General features: G+C 39.2%; 1 protein-coding gene across 1 annotated transcript; it reads left to right on the top strand.

Annotated features, from left to right (window-relative positions):
- The first annotated feature begins 1,250 nt into the window (after nt 1-1,250).
- Nucleotides 1,251-10,786, top strand: nme9 (NME/NM23 family member 9). Its single transcript, XM_072397169.1, has 17 exons — nt 1,251-1,283; nt 1,393-1,450; nt 1,744-1,847; nt 1,941-2,012; nt 2,591-2,707; nt 3,503-3,584; nt 3,737-3,819; nt 3,921-4,013; nt 4,560-4,714; nt 4,999-5,195; nt 5,479-5,623; nt 5,704-5,811; nt 6,273-6,424; nt 6,534-6,678; nt 8,255-8,508; nt 8,701-8,790; nt 10,099-10,786. The coding sequence occupies exons 1-17, from the start codon at nt 1,251-1,253 to the stop codon at nt 10,167-10,169; spliced, it is 1,959 nt and encodes a 652-aa protein (XP_072253270.1). The 3' UTR covers nt 10,170-10,786.
- The last annotated feature ends 19 nt before the right edge of the window (nt 10,787-10,805 follow it).

Raw genomic sequence — 10,805 nt, forward strand, 5'->3', positions numbered from 1 at the left:
AGAAAATCTGGAAATAAATAAATCAGCAAATCAGTATGCAGTCATGCCATCTGCAGTCGGCACACTACTCTGTAAACTCATGGGTACGAACTGACAAGGCAACAATCAATATAACTTTGGGGCCAGAGTACTCTCTGCATTACAAGAATTTACAAGTACAAGTATTTACATCCAGTACAATGTCACATTAGTTCATCCAAAAAACGGAGCTTGAAACAAATTGTTGTTGTGTATTTGTGTTTGAAATATTCAATTGGAAAAGATGATATTACATGTTTTCATGCAACACTCAAAAAAGAATCAGATGAATAAAAGCTCAATGGGCTTTTTAGCTCTCCTCATTGATAGGTGTGTAGTCTTTGTAGACACATATACACAGACATATGTGCATCTGTATCACACCCACGACAGTGAGCACATATTTATCCAAGGATATATGTTGTTTTTTAAACTTTTTTTTTAAGGTGTAAACTGCAATACACATATATAGACCGAACTAACAGGAGGGTTAGCATCAGGTTGTTTTTTTTATTGTAAAACTTATGAGCTTTTTCATTTATATGCCATCTGCCCACATTACATAGCTGCTGTCAATAAGTTTTCATCCTGTAACCAGCAATGTTTATTCATTTTGTGATTCACTTGTGTTTTACAGCCATGACCATTTTCATCTTCCCCACTCTTTCTTCTTGTGTGGTAACACTTTCATTCAGGCACATAAAGACAACATAGGGAAGTACTATTTTTTCTCTGTTTGTTTTTTAACATAATTATTCTTTATCAGAATCCTAATCATAATACTGAATACAAGTAGATCAGCAAAGGCTATGTTTTGTACTAAAAAATGGTTTGACAACAGTGACCCCTAGCGGACTCATAGAGTTTTTTGTGCGTGTAAAAACAGGAAAAGTGCAGAAAAGAGTTGTAAGCTCCCGCTCTGAGCTGCTCTTTACTGCAAATGTGCCATTAACCTAACAGGAAGAGAATATGACCGGCCATGGCATTAATTAACTATGAAAACTTAGGCCAATAAATACCCTACGGCAAAGTAAGACCACGAGTGTGTTAATGCCTCCGGAAAGCGGATGAAGGTGTTGCTTAGCAACCAAGGGACCAAACAAGCGCAAGCACAGTGTGAGGAGCATTAGCATTTTAGCTAGCTTAATTAAACAAAGTCAGCAAGTTTAGTATAAATCTCTGGTCACTCGATAGGCTTTCTTTTGTTTTTTTAAGTTTGATTTGATGTACAAATGGCAGGCAAAAAGAAAGAGGCGAGCCTACAGGTTTGATGGACGCTCCATGGTTTCTGTGATATTGACAACATTCCTGTGCTGTATCGATACTTTTGTACTGCTTTTACTAGACCTCATAATAGGAATTTTATTGTTATAGGCATCTGTTACAAACCAAGAACAATGGGAGGAGATGCTCACCACTAAAGGTTTAACAGGTGAGCTTCAGAAGGATTCTTTTTTGTCTTTGTAAGGATGAAAGTTAATATTGCACAACATTAAGCAAAGCATCATTGCTGTTGTAACAATTTTACAACAATTTATTCACTCATACTTTAAAAGTAGTAGATGACCTACAGCGTTGTGATTGCTGTCATTTGTTGTATTCTGCTGCCCCACTGTGTTCACTGGAATAATAGCAGATGCTATTCTTGCGCACGTCTACCAGCCATCTTATCTTTCTACTTCCCACTCTTGCACACAAAAGCACACACTGTCATGGTTCTTGCAGTTGTAGATGTGTACCAGCAGTGGTGTGGCCCCTGTCGAGCTGTGGTTAGTCTTCTACGAAAAATAAAAAATGAACTGGGTGACGACCTCCTACATTTTGCCACAGTAAGCCCTGACTTAGTTAGAAAATGTGCAGATTATCACAGTTGTGGAGGAGCAGCTTTTAACTTACATGTGTGTGTGTTTGTGTGTGTGTAGGCTGAGGTAGACAGCATTGATACCTTGGAGAGGTATCGTGGTAAATGTGAACCCACCTTCCTTTTCTATGGGGTAAGTGTGTGTATTTCATATATGTTTATGCATGTTTGGATGTTAAACGTGTGTGTTCACAATTCAAAATGATTCAAATAAGTCTTAGAGCTTCCATACAACTTCTTGCTTCATGGTACAACCGGTGATATGTAAAGTAATGTTATTGTATAAATCTATGTCTACTACTTCAAAGTATGTAAGTAATTAGTTTCTGACTGGTACAGCAAATCCACAAAAATGATGGGTTGTTGAGAAAAGAGTTGCAGCTATTCTCATATTTATGTTTATTTGTATTCTATATTTCTCCTTTCATTCTGACTCTGTGTTGCTCATAGGAGCTAATTTTGTGGGTCAGAAAACACAGCACTGAGTGTCATGACAACTCATGTGTTGATGTTTCCAAATCTATTAGCATTTTTTTAAATTCTCATATTTAAGATTGAAACTTTTTCCTAAGCTTCTTCCTGACTCGTGTAGTTTTTTCAAATCTTTGTGGATTGTTTATATTGGCCTTTGTGGTTAATCTGGGTCTCACGGCTTGTTTTAGATTTTAATTGAAAATTGGAAACATGACCAAGCTTGTGTTGAATGAGCAGGGTGGGGAGCTGGTGGCTGTCCTGCGAGGGGCCAATGCACCTATGCTCCAGAGGATAATTGTGGAGGAGCTGGCTAAAGAGAAGCTGGTTCTGGAGCAAGGGGGTGAACGCAAAGTGGTGAGCAGAGAGATGCATAAATATATAATTGCACATAATGCTGCTGAAACAAAACTTGACTTGTCACAGTTGTCACTAATAACATAAACAATGATTTTGCCGCAAGTAGTTTTGCCTGCAAATCATTCATCATTATTTTTACAGTAATGTGCTTTTCCTCGTGTCAGAATTTTCTCTGAAAAAACCCTAATAGTGAATTAATCAGTTATTTTTATCAACAAAAAGCAATTAAAACAACTGCTTTGACATTGAGCTGTTCAGGTCTTTGTGTTTTGTTTTGAATCTTTCTGATGTATTAAATGAGCAACATTTAAGTCACATTTAATGTAGAAAATAATTATCTGGCTACAGTGTAATAAAGGTTCACTTTTTATTCCTTGTACTTATTTAATGTGACAAATTATGATTGGATTGGGCTGCTGATTGGACAACAAAAAAGCATGTAGATGCCACGGTGTCACAGTTTTGTGTCATTCTTTTGTGCACTTCCAGAAAAAGGGCACTTTTAAAAGTATTGCAGTTTCAAAGTAAGCGTTCCAGATCTGCCTCAGACTCTATTATGTGTTTCCTTTGCTGATTAGTGTCTCTATTAAGTTTAATAAAATGTAAAATTATTTCTTTCTCTTTTTTTTGCACAATTAGAAAAACAGAAAGACAAACTGTGTTTACACTTTGTTGGCTGTTGTGAAGGAATAAGAGACAGATTAATTGCCATTAAAGCAAGTTGTTGTTATATCTTAAGTCATGTTTGGGTAACATTATATTTCACCGGGTTTTGTGTCATGTGTCTGTCAGATAAAAGATGTTGGTCTGTTGGATGATGGGAACAAAGAGGAGGAGGAACCACCTGAGCAGAAAAATGAGGAAAGCCTAATTGGTACTGTGGAAACAATATATAATCAATCATTGATTTACATATGGTCAGATCTGTTGTTATAATGGCAATGTTGTTTACCGGTGATCCTGTATACCACTTTGGATTTTAGCAGCATTAGTGATCATTTCTCCAACTCCTCTCTTCTCCTGCAGTTCCTGCAAGTAAATCCTACACAGTTGCTATCATTAAACCAGATGCTGTTGCTCATGGCAAGGCAAATGAGATCATTATGAAGGTACATGGAGACTTAAATTGTTCTCATTCTGAAAAGACAAGATTGTATTAAGCCTTCCCACTTACATTCATTCATTCTGCTGTCATTACTCCCCCGGCTAGGTTCAGGATGCTGGGTTTGAGATCCTTGCGCATGAGGAGCGCACACTGACTGAGGCTGAGGCTCAGGATTTCTACCAACACAAAGCAGCAGAGGTCTGGTATATTGACTGAAATTAAAAACAGAAAATATCACAGAATAGGTGAGAAAAAACACATATGTCATAGTACATATGATCGTCCTGAAGAAGAATTTGCTGAGCTCAGACAGGTAAATGGATGATGTTTGGGAGATTAAGCAGGACCACTGATATCCTGAGTTAACAGGCTAAAAGGGGTAGCAGTGCAAAAATCATTTCACTTTCTTTGCAATACATTTGACATCCATCTGCATTTTCACACAGAGCTTAAAATAGAGTTGCTTTGTCTGCAGTTTTTTTTTTTTGCTTGTTGTGCTGTTTGTGATGAGACCAAACTGTTTGAGCTTAATACAGAGCATATGAGAAAAGGTGGGCAGATAAAGAATGGCTAATCACTTTTGATATTATAAATTGTACATTTTATAAGTCACCCTAAAAGTTTCATTGAGTTATCGGGATACGTTTACTGCTGTTTTACTGTAAAACTGAGTTTTGTTTATTCAGTGCATTAATGTACATTATGTGTGTGCTCTTTTCTCCTGTATGTGATGTTGGTTTTCAGGCTTGCTTTGAGGACTTAGTGCAGTTTATGTCCAGTGGTCCCTCCCATGTTCTGGTACTCTCTCATATAGAGGGCTCAGCCAGCGTGATACCAGCTTGGCGTGAGTTCATTGGCCCAGCTGACATAGAGGAAGCCAGGAGAGAAAAGCCAGAATGGTTAGTTATTGGATATCATACCTGAGATTCATATAGTAAAAGAGCTGAGAAATGATTCAATGATCATTACTGTGTCTTTGTAAAGAAAAATCGAAAGCGATATGTCTGCACTGTTGATTACAACAGTGGCAAACATTCTCACTTCAGAGGCTGGAACAGGGAATGAACAGCTCATTCCTGCCTGCTTGATCAGACACACCCAAACATTATGCTTCTCTTTGGTTGAGCACCAGCCGAGCAACCATCTGGTTCTCTCTTCTTCCTCCCCCAACGGCTTCCTGCAGCTTGCGGGCACAATACGGCACAGAGACACTGTTCAACGCAGTGCACGGTAGTGAGGACAGCAACCAGGCCAGCAGGGAGCTTGCCTTCTTCTTCCCCAACTTTAGGAGGGCAACAGTAACGGAGCAGGATGGGGAGGAAGAGCGTGTGGAGAGGACACTGGCTCTTATCCGGCCCGACGTTGCCAGGGAGAACAGAGGTGGGGCTCAAGCCAAATGCACAAGCGCAAGTGCACACGTGTGCGAACACAGATAAACACACAATCACTGTCCTTTTTCACATATTGGGTCTTTGTCTTGATTCTCTCTGGAGAGGTCTTGAGTGAAACAGGTGCATAATTGTGTTTAACCTAGAGACACGTTTAGAGACATTCTGTACTCTTCGAGGCGAACAAAATGGTCAAACTTTATCAACTATAGCAGCTTTAGAGAGTCATGACTAGATAAATTATAATCATTTTTCTAATATCTGTTATTTTGCAGAAGAGATCTTGGCCCAGATTCACAAGTCAGGCTTCACTGTTGCCCTCAAAAGAGAGGTGATGTTGTCAGAGGAACAGGTCAGACAGTTTTACTTCCAACATGTTGATGAGGACTACTTTCCTGCTCTGCTACAAAGCATGATGAGGTAACTTTGACCTGCTCTATTATTCAGTTAGATATCATAGTGCTGCTGCAGACTTTTATTCTCCGTGTCTGTAATTATAGTGGGCCAGTGCTAGCTTTGGCTCTTGCCAGAACAGGGGCTGTCCATCACTGGAAGAACATCCTTGGTCCTGCTGACTTTGATAAAGCCAAAGAGGAAAGTCCTGAGTGGTGAGTGATGAGTTATCTTCATTCAGCAGCTAAAGAGAGAGCTAAGGGTCACTGTGGTAGAATTAGCAGTTGAAAGGCAGTGGACTTTTCCCCGCTAATCTATGTGACAGCTTGTTAAATGGAACTCCCCTTTTGACCTCTCTGTTTCACCTTGTCAAGTTTTGCTTTTTTAGGATCTTTCTCCAATCAGACAAAAAGTTTCTTTTCCAACAGCGGCGCCGTTGACATGACAAAATCTTTTTCTTTTCATTGTTGTCTATCTCCACTCGCAATGTAACATGTTCAAGGTTTAGTAAAATGATCAACTGGCAGGTTGAGCACAAGTACAGAAAATACCCCCCCAAAAAAATCTAAATTCTTTAAATTACACCTTTTCTTCCAAATAAAGTTTTAGAAACTATACTGTTACCCAACCATGTAATCACACTTATAATGCAGGCTTCTGTTTTCCTCATATTCAGTCTAAGGGTCCAGTTTGCAGTGGAGAATGAGCCCGTCAACCAACTTCACGGTAGCGCAAGCCCTGAGGATGCAGAACGAGAAATCAACTTTTTCTTCCCTAAACAACGCACACTGGCAGTAATAAAACCTGATGCAATGGAGGAACACAAAGGTCCTTCCTGATCTGTCAGAACAAAAAAGTTCACATTTATTTACTTTTATTTATTTAGGTCTTTAGAGATTGTCAGTATTCATGATTTTTATTCTCTTGTATTTAACAGAGACGATTTTGGAGGAGATCCGTGGAAGAGGTTTTTCTGTAACAATGCTGAAAGAGACGTTGCTTTCGAGGGAGATGGCTGAGGAGTTTTACAAAGAGCACAGAGAGAAGCCTTTCTTCAGCCAGCTGGTGGAATTCATGTGTCGGTTAGTCTGTCCCTACACGCAGCCACAGGAGCAGGGCAAAAGGATGACAGCAGACTTGTTCCGATTCCACTGCAAGTTCTATCTGCTCTTTAAACTATAATGTTTGAAGCTTAGGCACCATGCAGCCTCAGGCCAGTGGCATTAAAGTCCCTCTCAGTTTCATTCTCTGTTCAATCATACTTCTAGATTCTTCCGCTCCGATTAGCTCCTTCACTTGGCTGTTACACAACCACTTGGACAGAGTGAAGAGGAGAGATGGGTGCGTCAGTCTGAAACTGTGCATTAACAGTAGGCTATATAAATGTGGACAACAGCTCACTGAAAATATTGCTCAATAACCACATTGGTTATTCAAAAAAAGAAAATCCAGAAAGCTTAAATATTTTGTTTAAGTCCACTCAGATTTAATTAGATGCCCTCCAAACAGTACTTTTGTAACTGAGCGTGGATTTGAAACTTTCAGCCTTACAGCGTTATCTCTTTAATCTTGTAAATTATTGACAAGTGTTTGCTCTTATAAAGAAGGTAAGAGAAGAAGAAGAACTGAGATAACCTAAGCAGGAAAAAGCAGAATTTAGAGAATTTAAAAAGCTCTTATCATCTATATCGTTTAGACACATCTGGATGATTTCACTCAGTTTGAGACCAATTCTTAGCAAGAAAACAATAAAAAAAAAAGCATGCCTCATACAATCTAAAATGACATCCAGCAGTTCAATGTTGATGTACACCTCATTACAACTTGCTAGGTGAGAAGATAGATTATTAGTATAATTTCCCTTTGGGATTCATGAATGATTTTTTTATTTCATTTCAATTTGGCGATCAGAAATGAAAATCTGCAGGGGTGTTATTTCTATTAACAAAGGTATCTCCTGTAGTGATAACCTGCTGACAATTAATATCTGAATTCGAGTCAACTTCATAGGGAACAGCTTTCAGCTTGAGTGTTCACTTTTATCAGGCAGCTGTCTCTGCAAAAATGCTGAATGAACCCAAGCGTGCAGAGAGAAAAAGTGTAAATCTCCCATAAACCAATATTTTATTGGCAAAAGTACATAGAAAACATCAAATGTTTAACGTGTTCAATTTGACTATTTTATGAAGATCATAGGTTCAGCAGTCTGTTTCAAACTACATCTACAACTTGTGAAGGATTATCAGAATGGGGCTCCTCAATGTAAAATTACAAGAGCTTTGAATATTCTATCATCTACATCTCTGTATTCTAGGGACACAGACAAAAAAGCATCACTGGATACCTGCAATCTTCAGGCCCTCAGGCAGCACTGCATAAAAAAACAGCCACAATTCTGCCACAGAAATCAATGCATAGGTTTGCAGAGCACATTTCAGGAAGACACTGTCTGTGAACACAGTTCAGTGTAGCATCCACAAAAAACAAGTTTCAAAGCTCTATCATGCAAAGAAGCACATGTGAACATGATCCAAAAATGCTGCCATCGTTCTGGGTCAAACCCTATTTCCCAAAGGGGAATTTATTCTTTTGGATTGTGGTTGTATGTGGCACATGATTTTCTTCCATATGTAAACATCCTGTTATTGTCTGTTTCAGGGGGCCCTGTATGATACTTGTCCTGACTAAAGAAAATGCGGTGGAGGAGTGGAGGGCCATGATGGGCCCCACAGACCCTGAGAAAGCTAAGGAAACATCTCCAAAGTGTCTGAGGGCCCGCTTTGCTGCTGACATCCTCCACAACTCTGTTCATGGCTCCTCCAGTGAGCGGCATGCAGACGAGAAGATACGTTTTATTTTTGGTGACATCAGCACAGACGCAGAGCTCTCTAGTGACAAAGAGAACATTTCAGGTAATCATATGATATGCGTGACCGTCGTTTCCATCTGTCACACCATATGGTTTTTATGTGAATAACAATGTTCACTGCTGTTGCTTGGGTTTGATGGTTTTTCCTGCCGGAAACAATATTTCTGTCAGCGATATTTTTATGATCCAAGTTCTGCAAGCTTGGTTTTAAATTAAAAAAATCTATTTATTTCAGCAAAAGAGCAAGACAGTTCTGCAGATGAAAACACAGAAATGTCAAGCTCATCAACCAAGGACATATCCAATAACTATCATCAAAGTGAAGGTACTGTCAGTAACAGGAAGTTTTTTTTTCAGTGTTACTGAGAGGGCTAAATGACGGCAGCATTTTCAGGTAGCCGTGTTCTCTGCTCATGTTAGAATCAAGAAACAACATTTAACATGACAGGAAAGGTGGAGACCAAGTGGAGGTCTGTTAGCCCAGAAAAACTTTGCACTAGAACTGTATATAGGATCACCAGAGAGGTCAGAGAGGTCCCTGATTAGACTTAGAGAGACTGATCATACTTTTAAGTGGCGGTGCACTGTTAAACTGTGGAGCTAAACCGGCACAAATCTTGCATTCAAGAATGACCATTAGATTAGAAGAAAACTTTTTCTGCAACCCTGGTCCTGTGATGAACATCCAGGGTGTGCCCCGCCTCTAGCTCAATGGCAGCTGATATAGGCTCCAACGCCCCCGTGAACAGGATTGGATAAAAAGGGTGTAGAAATTAGATGGATGGATGTTTGGAGAAAACTATAATGCGGAATTTCATAAAAATAATCTTCTTTGATTGTTAAGCTCAGGGGTCGATTAAACTTCGAGCTGATGTAGCAACAAATGACATGGGGAGCATTTCACTCGTAGAAGGAAGAATTAAGCCAATGCAATACATGCACCAAACACACACAAAGAGAGACAGACACACACACTGACAGAGACATCATATAAAACCTCAGCTCAGCACTGAATGAAATGCAGCACAAGAACTGAAAGACTCTAAGCTTAAAATAAAAAGCTTCACAAGCAAATAAACTGCAATACTTGGCGAGGGGGCGTGGGAGCCATACTAAGAGGTGACTGAGGAAGGTGTCCAAATCTTACTTCAGGGCCTTTTCTTTCTTATTTTGAAATTGTAAATGATGATCATAGATATGTAATCTTGCATAAAATAACAAAGAAATGGTTAATCTTTAATTTCATGCCTACTGAAAATAAGGTTATCTTCTTTTTTTCACCCCCAGATATCCTAATTAGGAATATGGGGCAATTCAAAGAAAAGTGACGGCACTTGTCTTTCTAGCACCACTTAAGTATCTATTACAGTCTCTAAGTAGAGAATGCATTCAAACTTGATGAAGTCTGGGGGAAAACTGCAGTATAAACCTCTGCTTATGATCCCATTTTGTTGATTTATCAAGATCATAAACTCCTGCATCTGCACACATCCTGTGGTTGAGTTTGAACAACCCAACATTGCTTATTAATCTCAGGACACGACTGTACACTACAGCAACTGTATTAAGCTGTGGTGTTGGTTTTCAGCAGCAGCATTGAAAGGAATTAACTTCATCTTCCTTTATTTTACAGATGATCAACATAATTCAAATCCCTGCAGTCCACTAATCGGAAGAAGTGATGATCTCCAGCACTCAAACTGAATCACTGTCTCTTGTACTATGACGTGTGTCATCATGGGAACACGAATCATGCAATAAACAAGACAATTATAATCGCACATAACACCTTTACAGTTGGTGCTGAAAGGTAACCCACTGATGGAGTTCTTGTGAGCAGAAAACCAGGTCCTCTTTATACAGCTGGTTTGATGTCTGTTTTGGCAGGCACACAGATATTAATCTCAGTGTTCACAGACGCTCCTGATAAATCATGATAGCTTCGTATTACTGTCAGGATCTCAACAGTAAATTCACTTCCAAAATTATAACACCAAAGGGAGTTACTCTCCTTGCTCCATAGAGCAGAATATGGGGATTATAGCTGAGAAATTAGCCCTGAGTATTATTTTCCTGTTGGCTTAATGGTGACAGGATACAGTGGATTAAAAAAAAAAAGGCATAAATAGGCCAACATAGTTCTGCTTATGAGGAAAACAGCAAGTGATAAAAAGTGATATTCCACTTGGTGAATCAGTCGAACTAGGATTTATGACTTAAGGTGAAAAACGGTTTCTGTTTGAACTGCAGTAACCATTTTTACATTCTGTCAGCACGATCACCCCAAGCTTACTTCAGACACATTTATTTACCTTCTTTTATTAGCAAAGACATATACTG

The sequence above is a fragment of the Leuresthes tenuis genome, unplaced genomic scaffold (genome assembly GCF_036924035.1).
Source record: "Leuresthes tenuis unplaced genomic scaffold, fLeuTen1.0.hap1 SCAF_12, whole genome shotgun sequence".
Lineage (NCBI taxonomy): Eukaryota > Metazoa > Chordata > Actinopteri > Atheriniformes > Atherinopsidae > Leuresthes > Leuresthes tenuis.

What these genes read in the sequence shown, in the direction of transcription:
- nme9 (XM_072397169.1), top strand. Translation starts at nt 1,251, where the DNA reads ATGGCAGGCAAAAAGAAAGAGGCGAGCCTACAG. An exon ending in ACCTCCTACATTTTGCCACA is followed by an intron (nt 1,848 to 1,940) that starts GTAAGCCCTGAC and finishes GTGTGTGTGTAG; the next exon opens with GCTGAGGTAGACAGCATTGA. An exon ending in AAAGAGGAAAGTCCTGAGTG is followed by an intron (nt 5,812 to 6,272) that starts GTGAGTGATGAG and finishes CCTCATATTCAG; the next exon opens with TCTAAGGGTCCAGTTTGCAG.